The sequence below is a fragment of the Eutrigla gurnardus genome (assembly GCF_963514095.1).
Source record: "Eutrigla gurnardus genome assembly, chromosome: 10".
NCBI lineage: Eukaryota > Metazoa > Chordata > Actinopteri > Perciformes > Triglidae > Eutrigla > Eutrigla gurnardus.
In genome coordinates this window covers 21,418,623-21,443,193 of record NC_139924.1, presented here as the reverse complement: position 1 = coordinate 21,443,193, position 24,571 = coordinate 21,418,623, and the positions used below count along the sequence as shown (strand labels likewise).

Genomic DNA, 24,571 nt, shown 5'->3' with positions numbered 1-24,571 from the left:
ATTATATTTGAGCTTTAGCACTTTAGTTTTTGGGAGAGAGTTGATTATGTTAACTTATATTTTTGTTAATGTGTTCATCATATCATATAGAAATAGCATGTATGACTCTTGAAAATGAGCGTAGTTCCCATTTATTTTGTCAACAATCAAAGCCAATTAACACTTAAACGTGTATGAAACAAACCAATCTAAGCTGGAAGTTAAGTTTCCGAATGTCCCGATATTTTCTTCCCGCTATATTAAAGTGTCTTACAGTGTGTTATAAACCATTTTTTAAAACTGACACAGAATTGAACTGTTTAACTGAATATTTGTGAATGAAAGATGCCACTGAAATGATAATATGTTTAAACATGTTTCCTTGTTTTCCCCTGCAGAAGAACGACGGCCGCTTCACGGTGATCCAGCTGGTCGGCATCCTGCGTGGAATCGCATCGGGCATGAAGTACCTGTCGGACATGAGCTACGTCCACCGCGACCTGGCGGCTCGCAACATCCTGGTCAACAGCAACCTGGTGTGCAAGGTGTCCGACTTTGGCATGTCCCGGGTGCTGGAGGACGACCCCGAGGCCGCGTACACCACCAGGGTGAGTGTGCACGTGTCGGGTCCTAGATCCCCACTCATAAGAGAAGGATCTCAACAAAATAGCTGAATTCTGATAGTTAAAAAATGAAAGTATTTAACGAGAACTGGATAGCAAAAATATACAAGTCCAAATATACTTTGCAAAGCAGAGAACACAATTTCAACTCGCCCAGCCTCCACGAATGTACCACCCGAACATCACACAATCAAAAGGCTATATACTTCATCCATCCTCAGGTGTGGCTTCTTCCGATGGGTGGAGTTTTACGGCGAGCGTGTGTCCGACTGACTCGTGCGGTCCGTCCGCGTGTCACCTTGCTTGTCGGCCTTGTCAGCTTCCATTAATCAGCCCGTCTTTCAATTACAGGGAGGCAAGATCCCCATCCGCTGGACGGCCCCGGAGGCCATCGCTTACAGGAAGTTCACCTCGGCCAGCGACGTGTGGAGCTACGGCATCGTCATGTGGGAGGTGATGTCATACGGCGAGAGGCCATACTGGGACATGAGCAACCAAGACGTAAGTCTGGAGAAATGTAATTACACGCAGGCGAACATAAATAATCCAGCTGGAATTAGGTTGGAAGTACGGAGCTGTAATTCCCCGCTGCACGTGTTCCGTCAAACATTTTGAAAAGATACTTCATCATTTTTAACTTGGTTATGTAATCATATGACCTGCATATTACCCTTTTCTCATTATACAATGAATTCACAATTCTAGTGACACAAATAATGTAATGTAAGAAATGTATGCATAACCGAATGTCTTGTATCGTTTTGTATCGACAAAAATCAAGCTGTTGTTCTAAAAGTAGAGCAAAAATCACCAACAAAGCTGCAATCGAGTCGTTTTGTACTCCACCTTATCTCTCTCCATGCAAACACATCAATAACAAAGGGACTTACAGGAGCATTGATCTACTTTCCAGGTGATCAAGGCTATTGATGAGGGCTACCGGCTGCCCCCGCCCATGGACTGCCCTGTGGCGCTCCACCAGCTCATGCTGGACTGCTGGCAGAGAGAGAGGGCCGACCGGCCAAAGTTCGGACAGATCGTCAACATGCTGGACAAGCTGATCCGCAACCCCAACACTCTGAAGAGGACTGGGGGGGAGACCGCCGCCAGGTGAGAGGGCAACACGCAGACAGACACTGAATAGTGTTGACAAATGGGCCACGTCATTCAATATACTAATAATCCAGAGAACACACTTTAGCGTGTACAATTACCCCTGAAACCACCTTTCACTTAAGAAAAACATGTTTTTTTTTATGTCAGAATTCTGAGGATATCACATAATTTTATTGAGGAATTATTGTATTATTATTGAGGCAGTATTCAGGAATATGACTATATTACATGTTTATTTCACATAATCTATGCATCAATACTTACCGAACCGAAAATGACACACAATATGGTTCCATCCCCGAATGCTCCGGCTCTCTTTAAATGTATAGAAAAGTAGTGGAAACTCACAGAAAGCGGCAACCCACAAACATGTCGTGTTAAATGGCTAAATGTGCATTAACACACACATGCAGACTATTTACCACACACACACACACACACACACAGTCACACACACACACACACACAGTCACACACGTAATCTCCCATTCTCCCCGCTGTTGTTTACATTCCCCATTAAACATTATCTACCAGCGACATGTGGCCCTTTTCAGCACAAACACCTAACAGTAATGGATTTCTTTTGCATCATGGCTTTAATGGTGCTGTTGCGCTCAGGAATGTAGGCGCTCTAACAAGAGGGGAGGAGAATTACGATGTAACGGCGAGTTAAAAACAAACATGACCCTACGGGTCCGACACCATTACTCTCGAGCGGCTAAATGTGTTGAGAGTGACCTACGCGTGTTTACAGACTCAGACGCAGGCCAGTGGGAGTCTGTTTGACTTTAACGAGTGTGTGAGCACGAGCACTCACACACACACACACACACACACACACTCGGCTACAGCGAGAGCGAGAGGGGAGTCCTTATGGAGTAATTAGCAGGACTCAAACCTATAAATGCAGCTTTTACAGTTCCAACAGGGAACGTGTGTGTGTGTGTGTGTGTGTGTGTGTGTGTGTGTGTGTGTGTGTGTGTGTGTAAAAGGGATCCCTATGTCTAATCTTTCCCATCTACTGAGTTGAGATGACTTATTAAAAGAGTCCGACATCCTGTTTTCACACATCTAGCCGACAAGGAGAGCGAGTGATAAAGAGAGATAGAGTTTGCGTTTAGCGAGAGCGAGAGAGTCACCGGAGCGGGACGAGACCCACCGCCGCCTCAGACTCGCCGGCCCCCGTGTAAATGTTTCATGGCCCGACGGCACTGCTGGGAAAGAAAGATAGGAAAAAAGAGAAGTGGGGAAAAAAGAGGGAGCTAATTCTGCTGACGGATATATCTGAATGTGAACATGCGGAGGTGTGGCCCCCGGGCGCTGAGTGTTTTTTGTGAAATAAGGATTAACTAACTGCGTCGGTAACACCAGGGAGGAACGGTGTTTGGCTTGGCCCCGGTTTCTGGTAGGACCCACAAAACAGGGACACAAAAATGCAATCCCGGCAGACCTGCTGAGTCCATCAAGGAGGAGAAGCTGGAGAGAAATGGTGCATTTTATAGCTTGTGGGTGGCTCACGCCCTTCTCGTGCTACAGGACAGCATCATAGTCAGGAATCAGTGGCGTTCCAGACTGTGTGAGAAAGTGGATAGCTACTTTTCAAGTCAAAAGCAATAACTTTTCATTACTTTTATTCTCTATTTGCGTAGACAGTTAGACACAACAAGTACGGGAGCGGATGAAAATGATGACTGCTGCAGAATCAGAGAAACCCAAGATCATGAATTGAACACTCCACTTTCCTCTCCTCCACCCACAAGGCCTAACACCACGCTGCTGGAGCCAGGGAGTCCCGAGGCGACCTCGGCCGTGGGCACAGTGGAGGACTGGCTGCAGGCCATCGGCATGGAGAGGTACAGCGACAACTTCACCGCCGCCGGCTACACCACTCCAGAGGCTGTGGTCCACATGACGCAAGAGTGAGTATGAAGGGGAAGAAGTAAACAGAAAAGAAAGGAAAGGAGAAGAAGGTGCAAGCTAGCCGCACAGAAAAAAAGTTTTTTTCTTCAACGGGTGTTTTTGTCATGAGTACTTTCACACAGAACAGTCCACATGGTTAATAAAGACACTATATGGCGAGTATTTCACATTTCCATGTTGGTTGTTACTCACAGCCCTGGTGTGTAAATGTCTTAAAACTCAAGATGAGTTATTCCAGAAGAAATTACAATAATATTTACTTACATTTTTGAAAATATTAAGACTTGTTATTTTCAAATAAAAAAATATATATATAATCCACTCTTGAAAGACGTTGAAGCTTAAAAAAGCAGCAAAAGGAGGAGTTTAATATTTTGGGTGATATACACTTATTTGTAATCGATAACAAATAAGTTATCAGTTGTAGATCGATAACACTCGTCTGTTTGCAGCTGCCAAGTAAACATGTTCTTTCTAATAGAAAAGGAAGAAGTTAATGGCTGAAGTGCTTTATAGACCACTGTATAGTTTCAGCGTGTTATTGGTTTTTTACTTCTGCTTAAATCTTTAGCAGAGCTAAGCTGTCAGCAAGAAAGCAAATAATGTGAAACTCTTACGACACTGTTTTCTGATAAGAACTAGTCTACATGTGTTTCTCCATTTCTGTCACTTGTCTGTAATATTTACATTACTCAGCTATTTAGATTACAGGATTAGGATCGCTGCGTTGGCAAATGAAAGTCCTTCCACAGCAGTTAAACTGTCAGGGCCGTTTCCACTGGAAGGCTGTAAAACTCATCATGTGGATCAGGTCTACGTATGTTTGTTATTGTTGTCCCCGGTCCTAAAAGGCCTGTTTCCCCCCTTCTTCTTTGCAGGGACATGGCTCGCATAGGCATCACCTTGGCAGCGCACCAGAACAAGATCCTGACAAGCGTCCAGGGAATGCTGTCCCAAATGCAACAAATGCAAGGCCGAATGGTTCCCGTCTGAGAGATTTAAACAAAGAAAAAGGAAAAAGGAAGCAAATCGACTTCATTTCTTATGGAAAAAAATAAATAAATAACAAAAAAAAAAGATTAAATATAAAAAAAAAAGAGAGACAAATAAACTATGAAGAAATAGTTTACCTCATTCATGCACTTTAAATTGGATCTTAAAGAAAAGAAGATGTTGATGAAGAAGAAAAAAAGTGGTGAAAACGGCACTTTTTAAAAAAAAGAAGAAAAAAAAATCAGACCTTTACCTTTCCCTTTTTTTTGTTGTTTTGGTGAATGGGACGCTTCTGTCTGCAGCATTTATGGACAGATGTATGGACGGCTGGAAAAGTGCTTCCGAGAGGCCAATCTGGAGTGCCTTTAATGGTCTGGAAGGAAAAGCGAGGGAGGAGGGGGGGATCCTACCTTTCTTCCTCCTCTTGGGCAGAGTGTTGTTTCTGGAACTTTCTCTCTGGAATAATCCGCAGAGCAGATTTTTTTGATTTCCTGTGACTGTGTTCATTGTACATGACTTGTTTCTGTGGGACTCGCTGGCCGCCCCGGCCGCCACTGTTTCTCTCTCTCGGCTGGATCTGTTTGATATCCCGTCGACAAAATGGAGGATCCCGGCCGCCGTATAGAAACTCTGCTCTGAGAAGTTGAGTGTTGGACTCCGAGCGTGCACGGGAGGGCGTGTTTTGAGGAGCTTTTTTTCTTCTTTTTTTTTGGTTCTGTCCTTGTTTTTCCCTCCCAGAACGCTGTATTTTGTTGCCCTCAGGACGTTGCTGAGAATGTCTTTGATCTTCCAGAGGAGCCTTCCCACTCCCTTGCCCCCCCCCCCGCCCCCCACCCAAAAAAAATACCCCTCCTAAACTTCGCATAAACAGACTATTTGGATTCTTCCGTCCATCTCCCCCATCTGAATCAAAGACACTGCAGGGCCCACTGAATCTTCCTCACCACTTTTGATGGACAGCTGTTTGGACCTGTTGAATTGGCTTCCCAAAATTGGACGCGGGAACGAAGGAATGTATTGGCAGGATTTATTCGGACAGGAGGATGCAACAAACAAATGCAATATGGATGCAGAATGAATCAGAATCATCAGCATCGTCATCGCAAAGAAAATACATGGAGGATAACTCAAACCGTCATCAAGGTGAGGCTCAATAGAATTTTATTTTTCATACTTGGACTTGAAAAAAAACATTAAAATAGAACAAAGTTACTGGATTAAACACTTCAAATGTCACTATGTTTTGCCTCAGAGTGCCTTAAAGATTCATTAGCCCCCCCCCCCACCCAACACCGACCCCTTCAGCTCCAGAAACTGTGTTAATTAACAAGTGCGTCGCACCACCTCAGGCAGCCATAGCAGATCAATAGCCACTGGTCTGTGATCAGTCTGTGGGCCTGATGCTGCTGGCATGTTAATGAGAAGAATTAATCAGCCGCTGTCTCCCAATCAGTGCTTTCTCATGAGCCGCCACAATGTTGTCATGGTACCTTGTGATAGAAGTCACACTCCCACTTTGATCACTCTTTGTTCTCTCTTTATGGTCGATCCGCGGCCAGATGTCCATTTTATGAGTTTAAAAGCCGAGGTAATGCACACGAGTGAACAAAGAATAGCAGATCATTTATGTGACTGTATTGATTGGTTTATTTTATATTATACATGTAGTCGCTAGATAATTAGATTCCCTAATACTAGTTAAAAGAAATGTGGTCTAAAATGCAACAGCCCGGCAATAAAGTCATGTATCAAAATAATCTTTCATATTTGTTGTTTAGAGAGGTTCAAATTTCATTTTGAGGTGATTTTGGAGGCTGAAGAGTGTGATGGTGATGAATAGCACTCCAACTAACGATTCTTCTATTAAATCTGCCTCATTAATTATGTTATTGCTTCACTGTTTTGGCCAAAAATTATGCAAAATCCCCAGCTACGGGGATGTTTTTAAATAGCGTGTTTGACGAACAGCCCACAATTAGAACATTGCCAATTTATTATCATATATGATAAACAAGTTTCTACTATTTTGTCCATTTTACTATTCAAAGGTATTGAAAAACAGTATGAAATGTTCTACAAACAAAAAAAGGCTTTTAAAACATGAAATAATAGCTAGATTAAATATTGAAATGTGCTGCATTAATCCTACCGCTGCCTGAGCAGTGCTTTACAAAGGATATATTTCAGTTGGCTGTCACATCTATGAGAGTGTTCATCTAATACACAAGCTAGTTAAATGCCTATTGGTGTGCAGTTTGATGTGTGCCAACAAGTCAAGGGCATGTTTCATACATTGTGTACACACAGCAGCATGTGGTGTGCACAAGTTAATACGTCGTTACCACAAAATCCCCCTCCTCCCTGACTTTGTTCAGCAGATAAGTCGAATGTTTTGAGTTGGAGCTGAAGAGCACTGTCGGTCACGACTGGATGCCAAGCAGAAATTGTTTGTATTCAAAACCACCATGACTGATGCAGCCTCTCTTTTTCCGTCTCCCTCTTCCCCTCTCTGCAGCTGCCGCCGTCCTTCACCAACGGGATCCCAGTCTAGCTCGCCACAAATTCTTCCTCTTTGTCTTCCTCCTCCTGCTCTCCCCTCCTCTCCACGGAGGACAAAAGCGTCCGGAAAACGTCGTATCGCAGCGACTCCACTAAACTAGCCATCCGGCAATGTACTGGAATAACTATGAATGATTTAAGAGCTTAAAAAATAAGAGACAATAAGAAGAATGTAATATAATCGAGAAGCCCGGCTCCAGCGGATAATGTACTTCTATTTGGAAAGTTTCTTTTTTTTTTGTGGTTGTTTTTTTTTTATTATTGTTTTGTTCTGTTGCATGTAAAGTAACAAGCGTTTGAATGGAGCGCGTGAGCGTGATGATGCGTGTGCACGAATGTGTGTGTGTGTGTGTGTGTGTGTGTGTGTGTGTGTGTAGCCGTATGACTGACAACGTCTTTGAAGTACTATCAGTAATTGTCTGTTTTCATGCCACTGTCGAGGAAGAGAAGACAGAGATGTATTGTTTTTGACATGATGAAGAAAAAAACTGTTTTTTTTTTTGTTTGTTTTTTTTTGCTTTGTGTCGTCTAAAATAAATAACGATGTAAGGTGTGTTGCTTCCACCGTGCAAACTCTACGCAGTGACACCATTTATTAAACAGCTTTTCTGGAATGGACCCATTTCTGCTTTGGCAGCAGCGGCGGCGGCTTGCAAATGGACACACGGAGACACAGACGCAGTGTGACTAAAAGCCTCCTGTGCATAGAAACAACCCAACACAGATGAGTTTGGAGCTCAACGAGTCGAGGGGAGGGGGGGGGGGGGATGTCGGAAACCAGCTCCCTCTGTGGAAATGGGAGCAGTTTGAGATGATGCACCTGTACATGACAAAAGGATCAGAGAAGTGAAGAATTTGAGTCTAAGAAGGGAAATCTGTTCGTTTTTTTTCTTTTGCCAGAGCACATCATACAGCTACAGGTTTAACCCAATGGACTATGTTACTTTTCTTCCTTTATCTATACTAGCGCGAATGTTTTTGACCTCGAAAATGACGCTCCATATATTACAACAGCACCTCCGTCCTTAATACAGCTCTACTGCTCTTTCCTTGTTTTTTGGCGACGCGTCGTTCTTTTGGGGTTTTTATCCGACGGAGAGAAAAAAAGGACCTGTTTGGAAATATGCAAGACATGTTGGGAAGGAGAAGGAAACCAGAATGTACTGTAAAATACTTTTTTCCTTTACTTAAATGTTGGACAATTTGAGAAAAAAAAAGAAGAAAAAAAATGAACTAAACCGCAAGAGTTAATGTTTGTCATTGTATGCCTTCCGATGCCATATGATCTAGCCATGTAGATCTAACATTCTCTCAATCTTTTTTTTTTTGTACATTTTTTCTGACATGTTTTTTTTTGGCCTTGTTTGTTTTATTTTGTTTTTTGTCAAGGAGCTCTAGGTACATGTAACTTATGTCATTTATTTATGTCCTTTTATATCTAGTTTGTAAAATAATAGCCTAAAGTGAAGAAAATCATGGGGTGCCAAAGTGCATTCTTAATAAAGTAGAAACCATACGACGATCTCCCTGCCTCTCATTCATATGCACACATGAACACATGCGCCGTATCAGAGTGTCTGATGCAAAGTGCCATCAGTTATGGCAGTCATTAGAGGAAAGATGATTGCATAACAATAATGCATTGATTACCTCGTTATACGACTGCACATAATGGAGGGCTTACGTAACAGAAGGAAGAGGCCAAGGTAGCAGATCTTGCAGCTTCTTGTCCTCATTTGTCACTCTAATGTATGGTTCTAACCCAAGAGCGCACACACACACACACACACACACACACAATGGCCTGTCTGTTGGCAGTGTATGCCCTGTGCAGCACATGCTCGGCAGATATCATGACTCTGGACTCCCAACACTTGGCCCTCAACTCCTCTCAGGCCTTGGAGCAGTGGCGAGCGCAATTCACTTGACATTTGAGTGTGTGTGTGTGTGTGTGTGTGTGTGTGTGTGTTTAATCAGAACAGCATCTGCTTCCTGCACTCACTTCCAGCACCGATAAACCACTGATTGTCCTGAGTCTTTGATAAGAGACGTGGGGGAGAGAGGGGAGGGGAGGGGGAGGAAAGGACAATTTTAGAAATGGACCTCGAGCCAACATCGAGCCAAATGGTGTTGTACACATTTCCTGAGAAATCACCAGCACAAGGCATGCACCCATTAAAGCTCCGAAGTTTGCAGTGGGAGATGTTTATCGGCCTCCGAGGGGGAAAGTGTGCCTCCTTCGCAGATTGTTGGCAAGCTCAGAGGGGGAGGAGAAAAAAAAAGATTAGCACGGCTGAGTTTGATACATTTGCCCTAAATTGGGCAAAACTTCCAGGATTTTTAACAACTTCATCGTGTTTGACCGTTCAAAAAAAGATGGAATAAAATATGCACTTATAAAACATGCATGTATGCAAAAGGTTTATTTGAGCATGCAGAGAAACAAACAATTATTGACAGGATTTTCACTCTGAATCACAAATGTCATCCTCATGGTCGGGTGAAGAGGAGACGCTACTAACCTGCCGAACAAGAAGAAGAAGTAGTGCTTCTGAAGGAAATAGACTTGAGCAGCGAGGGTGCAAGACAAAGAGAAGTGCTAAATCCAAACCCATGCAGGCAAAAAAACGAGCAAGAGAACAAGACATGAAGTGAAAGGAAGAAACCCAGACGAGGGGAGAGTGAGAGTGCAGGTCACATGGAAAGGAGAAGCTGGCCGTCTGCTTCACTTGGCTAACCAAAGTAAGCAGAGTCATGTTGAAGGTTCAGGTAGTGGCCATGATTCCGCTGGAATGTTGCCTCTTAACAGAATCAGCACAATTCAACACCTCTGTCAGTAAAGCCTCTCTTTGGACTTCAATTTCTCAGGGAGATGGCCCAAGAAAATGGTCTCCTCCGGCATTCTGGCCCTGCACGATCCTTTTGAAGAGTCGAAATACAGTACAGATGGTGGAAAAAAGACCATTGCTGAGGTTATATGTCACTGATCTAACAAAACATTATATATTTGGAATGTGGCATTAAGCTAGCCTGGTATTGTACTTCCATATCTGAAGTTTCTGCTGTCAATGCAGGAAAATACACTATATTGCCAAAAGTATTCGCTCACCTGCCTTGACTTGCATATGAAGTTAAGTGACATCCCATTCCCATGACACCAAACTCTCCCATCCATGTCTTTATGGACCTTGCTTTGTGCACTGGTGCTCAGTCATGTTGGAACAGGAAGGGGATCCCCAAACTGTTCCACAAAGTTGGGAACATGGAATTGTCCAACATCTCTTGGTATGCTGAAGCATTCAGAGTTCCTTTCACTGGAACTAAGGGGCCAAGCCCAGCTCCTGAAAAACAACCCCACACCATAATCCCCCTCCACCAAACTTTACACGTGGCACAATGCAGTCGGACAAGTACCGTTGTCCTGGCAACCGCCAAACCCAGACTCGTCCATCAGATTGCCAGATGGAGAAGCGTGATTCGTCACTCCAGAGAACGCGTCTCCACTGCTCTAGAGTCCAGTGGTGGTGTGCTTTACACCACTGCAGCCGACGCTTTGCATTGCACTTGCTGATGTATGGCTTTAATGCAGCTGATCGCCATGGAAACCCATTCCATGAAGCTCTCTACGCTGTTCTTGAGCTAATCTGAAGGCCACATGAAGTTTGGAGGTCTGTAGGGATTGACTCTGCAGAAAGTTGGTGACCTCATTTTACATGGCCTACCACTGCTTGGCTGAGCTGCTTCCCAATCACTTCCACTTTCTCATAATCCCACTGACAGTCTACTATGGAATATTTAGGAGTGAGGACATTTCACGACTGGACTTGTTGCACAGATGGCATCCTATCACAGTACCCCGCTGGAATTCACTGAGCTCCTGAGAGCGACCCATTCTTTCACAGATGTTTGTAGAAACAGTCTGCATGCCTTTATGTTGCCTGCGGGATATTGACACATTTTGTTTAATACAATTTTGAGAAAACTAAGAAAACTTTCCACAGCACAATTAAAGCACACTAAGGATCTCGATAGCAATAGGTTTTAAATCAGTCTTGATATAAATATGGATATTTCTCAATGCAAAATCATTATTATCATAATTATATTATATATAAAGATTGTGAACGAGATTTTGCAGAATCATCCAATATGTTTTGCTTTGTGCACATTGTTCACAGAAATGAACAAACTTTGGGATTAATGGGCTCCTTAAATTACCCGTAAAGCTGGTCTGAATCCAGTCTCAGTTCAGTGAACCATCTCGCACTTACCGCCACACAAAGGGGCTAAAAGAAGTCCAAGTCAAGATACAACAATCCCACCACTCCACACACACACACACACACACACACACACACACACACACGGCTTGCTTTTGTCAACCAATCTAATTACGAAAGCTTCAGGTGAAGTGCCAGTCCTTGAAACTGGCTTAACCCCCGCAGCTCCATGCTGTCTCTGCAACCTTTCATCGGGTCACTTTGTTTCATAATTTAATTTCCTGATTCGAAAGATAAAATCCCTCCCGGCCTGTCCTCTAAGTCAATCACAGTGGGGCGCCACCCCTCATACTGACATCATGATTACTCTGTCCTTTGTGTTCCCGTTCTTAAGTACGTCCTCAAATCCAAACAATGTGATAATCCATAATTCAGACGCTTGCATCTTAATCCCCAGATGCTTCAACCGAAATGTTGAGTTTTCCTTTCTGAACTCTCCAGGTGATTGGTCGGCGTCATTGTTGTGGTGAAGGGTGATTCGAGAGGAGAACTGTTATGACGTATGGGAAGACATTTGACAGGGGGGGGGGACGAGGAGAGCTGAAAGCTTCAGTGGGAAAAAAGCCGAGCAGAGCCTCTCAAACGTCTGAGCGTATTGATCGAGAGGCTTCCAGCATAGAGTTGACCTTGTGTCTGGTCTGCGAGGTATTACTTCTGAGGACTTTTGATGGACAACACACATGCAGCGATACACATAAAGAGCCTATATATACATTCCGATGTCGGAACAGAACGGGAGCAAATTCTGGCAGCCTGACATAATGTGTCTTAATTTAGCTGTGTTTGAAATCTCTCAGTTCACAGACGAGCGCCGTCTGTGTAGCCGCCGAACGCAGCTTTGGTTCACCAAACACCAGAGGCAGGAAGAATCGCAGAAAAAACACCCGACAACATGAAAATCCACTTATGGGAGAAGCACCCTCTCTGGGTTGCTAACCCGGCCTAAAGGCAGCTTTTTTTTTAATCCCACACAGAGCCTCCTGTGTGAGTCATGGAAATGAACAGGAGACGAATGAGAACCGGAGAACAAAACAAACACGGGAAAACAGAGCTCTGAGTCGGCGGGACAAAGAAAGAGAGGAGCGGGAGATAAAGGAGAGAGGAAGCGAGTGAAGATTGATGGGTGGCAACTTGAGAGACAAAGCCTAGAACACGTTTGAGTCGAGATTTCTTTTTTAAGTAATTGGCGGCAGATCTGAGAACATTTACTCAAGGATGCTTGAAAGTAATACAAATACAGACCTAACAGATGTCTGTAAGACTCTTCAGTGAAGATTTTTCAAAGAAATCAGAGGAGATTTCTACTTTCTTGTGCAAGGGCAACTTGGAGAAACAAAAGACGGCAGCAAAAATGTCTCCCTGGAGTTTTTTTGTTACTTATTACTTCCATTTTTCTTTCATCCACTCTAGCACCATGGTTCTCTGGATGGCAAAGTCGGTCTGATGGTCGGTCGGTCTGTCCGTCATTTGTTACCAGATGGTCATATCTGAACAACTATTAGATGGGTTGCTATGAGATTTGGTACAGCCGGTACAGCCGTTCATGACTCCCAGACAATGTGTCCTAGAACCTGGTACTGAGTCAAATATCTGGACAATTATGGGGTGTTAATTTTTCCCACAATGAATGCTACTGACTTTTCCTCTGGTGCCAGAAAAGTGTTAAAAACATTTTGACCCTCACAATAATTGGATGGCTTTTGGAGAATTTGATACAGCAATTCATTATTTCCACCCACCTTTTATTTAGTGCCATATCAAATCAAATTCTTAATTTGCGCGAAACTGAAAATGTCTGGAAATTCAGGGCTGAACATTGTCCAGAGTTTCCCTTTCACACGTGTAGCACACAACTTGAGATTTCTTTGTGTACCCTTGTTTAGTGAAGGCGAGGGCTGGCGCCTGGGTAGCCTGACCATGAGGACATGATGTAGATTACACTGCGATCACGTGGAAGGTTTGCAATGTAGTCATGAACAAGCAAGTCTCTTGCAGTTCTTTGAATGTATGTGACAACCCTCACCATCGGGAGTTACCGAAAAGGCGTCGTCTCCCTCCAGTTACAGATCTCCCTTCATGTAAATGACTCTCCTCTTATTCACCCTCACATGTTTGTTTTCTTCCAATTTCGCACCATTGGCATAATATCCCTGTCTTTGGCTCTGGGATCTTGTATTTCCTATTTTCAGGTCAGGCTGTTTGACCCAAACCATCTAATCAAGTGATTGGCAGCACCTGCCTAGCAGGCTTCATAAGCCTGCTTGATTGATGGTTGGCCTCTCTTCCTCTCTTGGCTTGGTTTTTGGTGGTCTGATGGGACATATGGGTTATGATACTTTTGCTCTTTTTATGTGTTTACAACATCCACCCACCATTGTCATTTCCACTCATGCTTTTATTGACTTTCTCTCTTCGTATGCTGTTGCATTTCAGTTTTGATTGGGTTTACTCCATTTGTTGTGTGCTGTGTTTTCTGCTGTGATTTGGACACTCGTGTTCTCACATAAAGCACCTCTGGGTGATTTCTAGATAACTTCAGGGTTCCAGCACATGAATGAAAGGAGCTCAGGCTTTGTTCTTTATTAACTGGGAGTTATTTGTTGGTTCCGTTGGACATGGAGGGAGGATAAAGGCGACTTCAGAGGAGATCCGGACGACGGAGAGGTTTCCCTCTTTTTATGAACTCCGTATTTGTCACCTCATAAAACATGGCATGTTTTCAACGTCATGGTCCCTGAACATCTGTCTAAAGGTTAGGAGGACAAAATTGAAAGACATTCCCAGCAAAGCTAAACTATGTACTGGTTTTAAACATGCTATGCAGCTGCCTTTCTGGGAAAACCAAAGCCATTGTTTGATGGTGACAACTGCAGCGAATCTAAATCGGTATGTTTTTCGCCCGATACTACAGCCGTCCAACCAAGAACGAGAAGAGCCTTTAAGTAAGCCCCCTTTGCGTCTCTCTCCACCTGCTTTGTGTGGGAAACCGTCCCTCTCCAGGGGCATAATCCTCAGTGATTGTCGATCTGTTGGGAGAACGCGGAGCTTTATCACCCCCGCCAGACTAATCTCGCCTCCGGGCCAAAGGGTGCTGGCGGGTGGCCGGTTCCCAAATGAAGCCGGAGGGAGGTCACCTACTTGACCGCTCAATTGCTCCTTATCCAGAGCCACCGGCCACACTGCTGGCCCCACCTGATAGGCTGACCTTTGACCTCACTGAACACACACACACACACACAAACGCATGAACACCAGACGCAAATCCACCCAACAAACACGTTAATCTCTACAGCAAACCACTCTCCCTAGACACCGGGTCTCGGACTCCTGTATTCACAAACTGGAAGGTTAAGCAGGTGAAAGTGCATGTGCAGAGAGGGCGATGCCGATTTGGCTTCTATCTCTGCCAGCAAGATGAAGGTTAATCAAGTCAACCCCCCCACCCCTCCTCTTCCTCCTCCCCCTCTGTGTTTGGATGGCGGCCTGATGAAGGTCCAGCAGGCTATCAGCTCAAGCAGAGACCTGGTTATCACACTGAAAGCAATGTTCAAAATCCCCTTGATAACCGCCTGATGGACTGACAGCTATGTGAGAAAGACAGAAGGAGTGTAAAAGCAAAAGAAAATGAAAGGAGAATTTGGGAGACAGCCAGGTGATTCGCTTCAAACTCTTTGGAATTGCCCCCCAAACCTCTTTCTTAAGCTTATTTTATTTAAAAAGTTGTTGGAGAAAAGTGAAAAGAGGGAATGATTGAGTGAAAGAAAGACAGAAAAGGCACCCGGTGACACAACGGCCATCCATCATTTGCTTCTTTGAGCCCAACGGTGAGAAAAAGGAGTATAGATTAAAGGAGACAGAGAGCTCGCTAACCCTGCGCGCCTGAGGATTTTCTCTGTTCAGCTCGGCATTGGCCTTTGGACCGTTGACAGCGATACGATTCCTATCACTGCTCACATGTGGGCTCCAACGCATGAAAGCACACACACGCACACACGTGTGGACCTTTACACTCACACACCATCCACACGGTCTTAATCCTCGCTTTTCAGCAGGTCGGAGAATGGAATTAAAACAGCACCCATGCCAGGGGATCACGGTACAGCGTTTTGCGATAACATCACAAGTAGGGAAATACAGTATGAAACAGCCCAGCTCGTCTGAATGAAACATTTCTTTCATAGCCGGCAGGTTTCTGTTAACAAGGAATGTGTGTGCGGTACAAGATAATGTGGTCTTATTTCCCATTTAAAATGTATCACTAACACTACAATAATCCCAAGAGAATTATACATTTATATATACAATACATAATAACTCAAGAAAAACAGTTTGAGCATGGATATATGATGATAAAACTACAATAAATGCAATGGAATAAAATAGCATGAAACCACAATCAATCCCTTCAGGAGCACCGCAGAGCTCAGTCCTGACAATTGTGCTACAATAATGTATAAAGTTCTCATACTATGCAATGCTAAACTAGGCTTTGAAATGACTGCTCGTCGAAACGTTTTGCTCCAGGGAGACCAGTATTGGTTAAATCATAATCAATAAGGCCAATCCTTTAAAGGAGCCCTCAATATGGCTGGAATGCGGGATTATCCCTTCTGCAATCCAAAAACAAGCAGGTTACGTTAACAACCGGAGAGTCTAAATGGCTCAAATTTACAGTCTGTCTTAGCTGTGTGATGAACTGCTGACCTCTCATTGGTGTTTGGATTCCTGCTGCATGATGCATGCTGGGAGCGGCTCCAGCGCATAAGTGATTCTAAATAAGCATAAGAAATCATTGAAAATGAATGACTTAATAAATTGGCGTTTCCAGCCACGTTCCTCGCCATTTTCAGATGATGAGAAATCAACAAAAAAAAAAAAAAAACTACTTAAGTAGATATCACACAGAGTGAAATAATTTGATGTGTAGCAGGAGTTTGTTTCTCCGAAATAACAAAGCTCAGCATGTGTTCTTTGGACAGTGAAAATTGAGTACTTAATAAGCCCGTGTAATACGCAGGGCTTGAATTTGCCCGCATTTATTTGCAGCCTCTCCCGGCTCGCCTCCTTACATCGCTATTTAAGACATCATTCAATCTCTTAACTCCAGTCCCCCCCCCGCCGCCCCGGCTACTCAACCCCCTTTGGAGTGAGGGATTCTGGGGCTGGGCCGGGTTCCTCACCCATACACGACCCCATCGCCTGAGCCGCTCTCCGCTGGCTAAATGATTGATACTCGCCTTTGCTAACTAGACTCCTGAGTCCAAAAACAACTAAGGCTGACTGGCCAGTCGGCTGCTGTGTGTGTGTGTGTGTGTGTGTGTGTGTGTGTGTGTGTGTGTGTGTGTGTGTGTGTGTGTGTGTGCATAATCAACCCAGGGGACTCAGTAAAAATATGTGTGCAGGAATGAGGCAGAGTGTGTTTGCGTATGTTTGTGAGAAAATGTGCTTGCGGGTAGAAAAGTTTAAAATAGCAAGCCTTTTGAGTAGTTAAGGTGTATACGTAGATATACCGTGTGTGTGTTTGTGTGTTTCTAGTGAGTGTGTGTTTGCGTAAGGCTTAGCCCAACGCTGCTTTCCCAGTTTTTCACGTCTGTCCCCAACTCCTGACAGTACAGTTACCTTCCAACAAGCTCTCTCAGTGTGGGAATACGTGAGTGTGGTGTTTTTGTGGGTAAATTTGACTTAAATTGATTGGGACCACACAGCATGTACTGATGGAGTCAGGGCTTGGTCATAATAAGGTTACAGTTAGGCTAATTGAATGAAGTGCTTCGTGCTTTGGTACACCGGTCCAGCCTGCTAACGCTTTTTGAACCCCTGACACTAAATGTACAGTCCATTAAGTAGCTATAAAGGGCCAAAGGCAAGGCCAATGGCATTTGTTACACAACAAGTAAAGAAAAAGAGCTTTACCTGCAAACCCACGGAAAAAAATCATTAATGAAATACCACGAGGTTTGATTATCATGATATAACCCTTTATTCCAGCTTCATATTCCTTGTTAACCCTGAGGTTCTGAAGCTAATAACTATCATTGCCGTATCTCTTGCATCATTACCGCATGGACCTATCTAGGGAACCTACACTATCACTATGGAAACCAAAGTATTGCCTTAATTGGCAATTGAACTGGGTCAAGTAACCTGGTTCAACAGATGGAGGTCCAAGAGTTTAAATTCACTTCTTGTCCAATGGGCAGCGGTCTGTCTCACCGGTGTTTGCTTGTGATATCGCTAAAATAAAGAGTCAACTATTTGCCTGTTTGGATTCCAGTGAGAGAGTGAAACGTTTGAGGGGAAGGAAACACAGAGAATAAATGCACATATTTGAAGTCTACCCACGCACACACACACACACACACACACACACACACACACACGGTCTCCCAGTTGTGTGCAAACCCTCATTACGGAGAAGAGATTACCTCGAAGATGTCGCTAATTAATGGAAGTCAAAAACAGCATCACTCCAGTCTGGAGGAGCGTCACACTGTCTGCTACTTAACTCTTTTTCTACTTCCAACAGAGGCACATGCACTCAAACGCGCTCACAAACGGGCCCATGATTGGGAATTTAAATGAGCCATACAAGTAAAATATGACTTGACATTAACACCTCCTGAGTAAATGTGATTCATTATCACCTAAAAGATCATAGAAAATAATCATTGAAGAAAAGAACCCATCAGATACACTGGTATGACATTTCCTGTGACAGGCTACATCCTTATATCATGGTGACACTGTGTAGTTCTGTAAGCGTTACTGGACCGGGCACAAGAATGATTGTGATGATTTTATGTTCCATTCACTGTTGATTGGACTTAAATCACTTGGTGGCTTGTATCATAAATTGCTGGTGTGGGATAGAATAGGTAGGCAAGATACAAGAAGAATACATCTTCTTTTTTATCTTTGCTGTCATCTTGAGATTCAATTCTTCTTTGTTTGGGAGGGGAGAGCGAGACATATCTGACATGACATATATATATATATATATATTTATTTTGATTTCTTCATCTGTGCTTTAACTGTTCTTGTGTTTTTGCAGCAGCCTGAATTTGTTTCTGGAGCTCAACAAAGAGTACAATCAAGCTCAGGGTCCAGCTGGTGTAATAGGCTGCTCTGTTTTGTTCAATGGCGGGTAGATTTGGCTTCTAACCAAGAAAGTTCACGTATGTTTCTGTTGTCATGTGAAAACCTTGTAGCGGAGGTTCTGGTGATTTTCAGGTTTCCACTTCATTTGAAGGATTACGTGGTTCCTCTGCGGGTCAAGAACGGTCTCTGACCCTCAAGCTGATGAAACACACACACGCCTGAAAAACCACATTGGATATATTCAACTAAAAACCAGTGTGTTTCTTTAGTTGTTGTAAACTTGACGGTTGACCATTTTTCATCCAGGAATGCACATACATCGATTAATCAGTGTGATGAATTTGTATTCCTCTTCACCTCCCCCACCCACAATCATTCTCTCTCTCTCTCTCTCTCTCTCTCTCTCTCTCTCTCTCTCTCTCCCACTAGTCTAAATAAAGTGTCTGCAGGGGTAACCCGGTCCCCGAAACAGTGGAGATTAACGTGTCCATTGGGGACAACAGAGAGTAGAGGGAGAAAGAGAAGAAGAAAGTGTGCTCACTGTGTGGAATTCAGTTCACTTAAAAATAGACCTCTGGCTTTTCTCTCAGCATTTTTAGTTGAGGGGCAACAACTCTATGGTTCAAGAACCAGCACCAAATAGTAACAATGTAACCGAATCCGTGATCTTTGTGCTGATATAATTTGTAGAATATTCTGTCCTTATATTGCAGAATCTGGAACCAATAATTAAAATTAACGTCAAATATATGATCAGTTGAATAAATGTGAATTAGGATCAAGGGGTGTCTCCCTACATTAATTGGAAGAAAGGTCTAAATAGATTTCAGTCTCCTCTATGACAATGTGTTCCTGTAGTAAGACTCTACAGATGTTTTCTCTTTGTTGCCTTGTTTTTGTTTTCCTGGATTTATTAATTATTTTTTTTATTTTTACTGAATTTGTGTTCTGGAGTTTGTCTACATAATATAAAACAGGTGTGCCATGTAAGTCTTTCCAAAACCAAAAAAAAAAGGAAAATCAGCCTCATAATTAATCCTTCAGTTTGTGCTGACCCATAGGCAATCGATCAATTGTTGATTACTTCTATTGTAAATATATTTTCAAGTATACGGTACTCATGATACCATAGATGGATAGGACTAAGCAGCAGATGTGTCGTCATTGACACAGTCACAGTTAAGAGCTAAGCCTCTATGTATAATGGCACTTTCCCCATGCCAGGTGTTTAAATGTAACTTCAGTAGGAGGATGGCGGCAGAAGTCGTTACCTCCAAGACAAACGCTCGCAGCCATCAGAGGAAAATCAAACGGGCGGCCTGACAGACAATCCTCCAATTTATTTGGCTCACAGCATGCTACCGGCGGAAGGCGAAGCTAAAATGGAAACTCAGTAACTGACCTTTAATGTAATACGGCGCCGATGGCTCACCAAAGAAAGCCCCTGGAGTAGCGGCCGCTGTGTGACTGTGGGTGTGTGTGTGTGTGTGTGTGTGTGATGAGTTATGACCAGCTCTCATGTCGGCATTTGGGAAGTTGAGAGCCAAAGCCAGGTGGATTAGGACAACTCGCCTCTGTGAGAATGCTCAAAGTGGGTAAGAGAGAGAGAGTGGGAGAGAGAGAGAGAGAGAGAGAGAGAAATACACGACAGAAGCAGAGGCATAAAGACGCCGCCTTAAACAAAAGAAAGCAAAATAAAGAAGGCAAACCACAGGGACTGCACGGTAAATAAAACAAGTAAAAAATAAAAAGTGACTCCACCAGCGAACCCACAGCTCAGGCTGGGTTTAAACTTAAAAGACACACACTTCCTGTGGCCCTTCACTTGCAGGTCATGACCCTTCTGACCGCCAAAACAGGTGTGTCAGCGAGTCTTTACAGAGTCGCTTTGTGTGGTGGAAACAAATGATACTTAAAAACACGCATTCAATCTCTGAAAGGCAGGAGGCTAATGGCAGTGGAGTGGAAAAGAAGTTTCCATTGACTGAACTGAGGAAAGATTGACCTGAGAACATTCCCGGAGGAAGAGCCGCCCAGCAGAGCGAGGAGGATTACTTTCAGATTGAAATGTTTTGATGGTTACCCAATGTAATCCCATTAAATAAACTGTAGACTTGCTAAATTATGAAATTACTTCCAAAAATATATTCGCGGAATTAGACCTGGAATAAAAAAACAGTCATTAGCCTCTAAAGCACAGCTTTCAGCCTTTGTTGTCATCCAGACGTTCTACTGTTGTTGCATGTCATTACATCAGTTTCTCCCCTTTCAGAAGAGACACTTCACTTAATAGTGAGAGAAAGAAGAAAAAAAAAGAGCTCTCCAGTCAATGCTTGTTCCCCTCTTTTCCCTCCCAGGCAATGAATAGAATTTACTTATTCATCTGTTTATCCGTTCCGTGCGACACATGAATGCATTCATCAAAGCCGCTCCCTAATCCTGTGTTTTGCTCACATGTGTTTTTGTAAGCGCGAGTGATGTCGCATCGGTAAACATTATCATCCCGGGACGAGGTGTAAAATGACAGAGACGGAGAGATGCGAAGAGCTGCTTTGGGGGAAGATATCATTTGTGTCATCCGAAGTGAACACCTATCGATTTATATCCGGCGCTCCTCAGCCAAGCCACGATGAGACCTCATGCATAATTCATGCCGGACTTATGAAGGAGCCATAAATACAGTCGCTCCGCTCGTCGGCGTAGCACAATCTCAGCACTTACGGCCGTTAGTCAGCGCGGGAAGTGGGGAGATGCTGGGATGAGGAGGAAGAGAGGGTGCACTTGAAGCAAAAACTAGGATGATATAACGTTCTTTTCCTCTGTCTCGAATACATTCAGATTCAGTACCTGTGCGCCGTATGTGATCGGCTTTTTAATAACAGCTTACCTGCAGGGGGTCCTTAATGATCGCGAGACGCCTTTTTGTTTCGATTTCTAGCGATCATTAAGGCGTCTTTTGCTTGGGGTAGTCACCGAGGCCTTTTTTCAGGCCCACCTGCCCCCGCTTTGACGACCCAGAGGATTTACATCCCACTCCCCCACCGTAAAACAGCAACTCGCCTTTCATTCCTTCCACCCCGCCTTTACGATCCGGAGCGGAAAAGGTTGCATGAGTTATGGGCTTTGATTGGGACAAGAAGAAAAATAAAAAAAAATAAAAAATGCTATACGGCCGCGGCATGTCAGAGATGTCAAGCGGGATTGTCTGCCTCGCATGTGTGGTGAATTTAGAGGGGACTGACTGGGGGATTAGGTCGTTGTGCGTTTGCAGTGGATGCTGTCGTCCATGTGTGGTTTTCATCAAACCGTCGTTGCAGCCAATTAGATTGGAAAGTAAATCAGGTGAATGCAACACGTGCACACTGTGAAACCGAATGTTTGAGCTGCAAAAGAGTCAACAAATTTGCTGGAGAGGGCAGCGCACAGGATGGAGTTACTGTAAATACGAAGCGAGGACTCCTCTTTCAAGACAATACGCCCTCTGTTTGCCTCTGGGTGCCGTCTAATGATTGGAAATGCACACCTCTCCATTTGTCAAAAGAGCGTGTTTGCCCTTATACACTGCACTAAATCTCCACACTGCTGAGGTCATCGCCTCACAACGGCCCTCCCGCTGTCGTCATCTATCTCCTCAAACTCTGCAACGCCGCTCCCCCTGCACTTTCTCAAACACACACACACACAAACACACGCAGTGGAACAAACCTTCATTTCAGTCCGGCTCCTCTCCACCGTAAAGCACCAAACGATTGCTCCGTCCTTGAACGTAAAAGTATTAGTGAGACAGACAAGGAGTAGGAGGAGGAGACAGAAGGCAGGAGAAGGAAAACAAGGTAAAAGAAAGGGCTTTTTCATACTGACAGCTTAATGAAAATGCAGTTAGGGATCGTATATCTGCCGACCGCCAAGGTTTAGCCTCTTCCCCCGGTGAGAGCCGCTGGGCCGAAGCAAGCCGCTTCGTTGCCGGGCCCGGGTTTGAGGGGGTCGAGTTCATCTGAGGAGAGGGTCAACCGGTGCTGGAGAGGGGTCAGGTTGGGCTATAATGAGAGCTGAGCCAGGCAAAGGGAGGGTCTTTGGCCGGCAGACAGGAAGGATGGGACATCCGTCACCGGGGCTGAACACCGAGCACACAGTTACACACTTGGAGCAGCATACGTACGCCAATACTCCTTTCTCTTCGCATTCTTCCTCTGCAGCTTCAGATCTACGCCAATCCCCTCCCCCAACTCTCAGCTCTTCCAGTAACTGTAAGTAAAACGGCTAATTAGCAGCTAACGAATACACAGCGGAGGTCACTGAGCAAACAAGTTATAAACCTGTTCATTCAACAGCGTTACATTTAACAGTCTGAAACGTTGGGATTCCCCCCCCTCGCCACTGAGAGAAAGATGCAGTCAGTAATGTTCAACGGCACGTGAAACGGCCTGCACGGCTGCCGTGTTGATGTGTGTGTGATGAGCAGCCGATGAACTGGGCCAAGGGTATCTGCTACAGTCAGATGAAAAGCCATCCCGTACACAAGGGAGCCACTATCCGCAGAAGAGCTAACTAATTTCTAGGCCAAGAAAGTTATTGGTGTGTGCAAGGGGGAATTGAAACGGAGCAAGCTTTAGCATGCAGGCAGCGAGACATAAAGTATAGAGTGCAAATCAATAGAGTGTGCGAGGTTGGGAAGGTCACGTGCGGTTTTAGGGGTAATTAACAGCCAGTCACAACAAATAATGCAGTATATTTGAATGTGCATGCATCCCTTCGGCCTTCAAACTCCAAGGACCGAATCCATGACATCAATGCGGGATTATTACAAAGCAGAACAGACAAGGCTGTGCTGTTCTGGTCAAAGAGCTCGGAGGCATCCTTTGATCATTAAGGTAACTCAAAGTCTCAGACCGAGCGGAAGGGGGGGGGGATGTAGTTCTAGGATTTTGTTTTTTTTTCTTACAGTGACCTTGAATGCCTCACTTGATAACAAGCATACCATTTACAGGCAGTAATAGACGGGAGCTAAATGGACGCTAGCAGACAGGTACGTCAGGAATGCTCCGGGGGGAAAAATCTGACAATGAATGAAGAATGAAAACAATCTTTTTATTTTTCATTCTCAACATGACACACTCCCACGCTTTCTTTTCCTTAAGGCTCAAGGAAACCAAAATACAAACCATTTTCTTACTTACCAGGAGTGGAGCCAACTCGTGTAGATAGGTTTGGATTAATTTGTCCAAGTTTTGGGATATACATGTTTGGGAGATCTGCCTCTACTGAAATAATTCAGAATCAGCATTTTTTTTCCAGAATAATTGTGCTGCTACCCATCTCTATCCTGATTTAGTCTATTCCAGGTTCAGTCACAGTATACAATTTTGGGCTGTTTGATAGGTTTGGAATTGTTCATTTTAAAATGTAACTCATAGAGAAAATGTGCCTTTATGTCTTCCTGACCGGGCCAATCGTTTGCATCCGTCTTGTGTATTGCAAGTTGATACACAATGCCCAATGGGAAGGGTGCCATGGCATTGTTCCAACGGCCCATTATTTAGAAATTCCAATAGTCCGAAAAATTACTGAAAGCCCATTTGTCAACAGTTATTTCAAAATCAATCACCCATTATTTTGAAGGCACACTGCTTCATAAATCTACAGTCTCACTGCAACCAAAAAAGAAGCACATGGGCATGATGCATAATTAAGTTATTAAACCTTAGTTGCAATATCTTTTGTGCATGCAGATATTTTAGTGTCCAGGGATTTCTGCCAGAAAGACTCTGTTTTAACCCAAACTATGGTCTTACCCTAAACCACCTAGTATGTAAGTTGCCTAAACCTAAGGCCATTTTTTGCCCGAAGACTAACTTCTCCCATGTGTGGAAAAAACAAAATCAGCAAGCTCTGCACATGGCTAATTATTCTGCATAATAATTAGCCATGTGCTTCTGCTTGTTGCAGGGCCAAGGTGTATTTTCGGAGCAAGAGGCATTCAGGATAAGGGGCTGTTGGACAAAT

At 43.9% G+C, this 24,571-nt stretch overlaps 2 protein-coding genes across 5 annotated transcripts in view; both read left to right on the top strand.

The window, feature by feature from the left end:
* Positions 1 to 8,706, top strand: part of epha4l (eph receptor A4, like) — a 51,006-nt gene extending 42,300 nt beyond the window's left edge. For all 4 annotated transcript variants that reach the window (XM_084020243.1, XM_084020242.1, XM_084020241.1 and 1 more), the window contains exons 13-18: positions 378 to 587; positions 954 to 1,103; positions 1,516 to 1,712; positions 3,479 to 3,637; positions 4,517 to 5,774; positions 7,147 to 8,706. In XM_084020243.1, coding sequence (XP_083876369.1) covers positions 378 to 587; positions 954 to 1,103; positions 1,516 to 1,712; positions 3,479 to 3,637; positions 4,517 to 4,631 — 831 coding nt within the window. In that variant the 3' untranslated portion in view covers positions 4,632 to 5,774; positions 7,147 to 8,706. The remainder of the gene's footprint in view (positions 1 to 377; positions 588 to 953; positions 1,104 to 1,515; positions 1,713 to 3,478; positions 3,638 to 4,516; positions 5,775 to 7,146) is intronic.
* farsb (phenylalanyl-tRNA synthetase subunit beta) overlaps positions 1 to 24,571 on the top strand; it is a 387,447-nt gene that overhangs the window by 155,432 nt on the left and 207,444 nt on the right. The gene's annotated exons all lie outside the window — the stretch shown is intronic.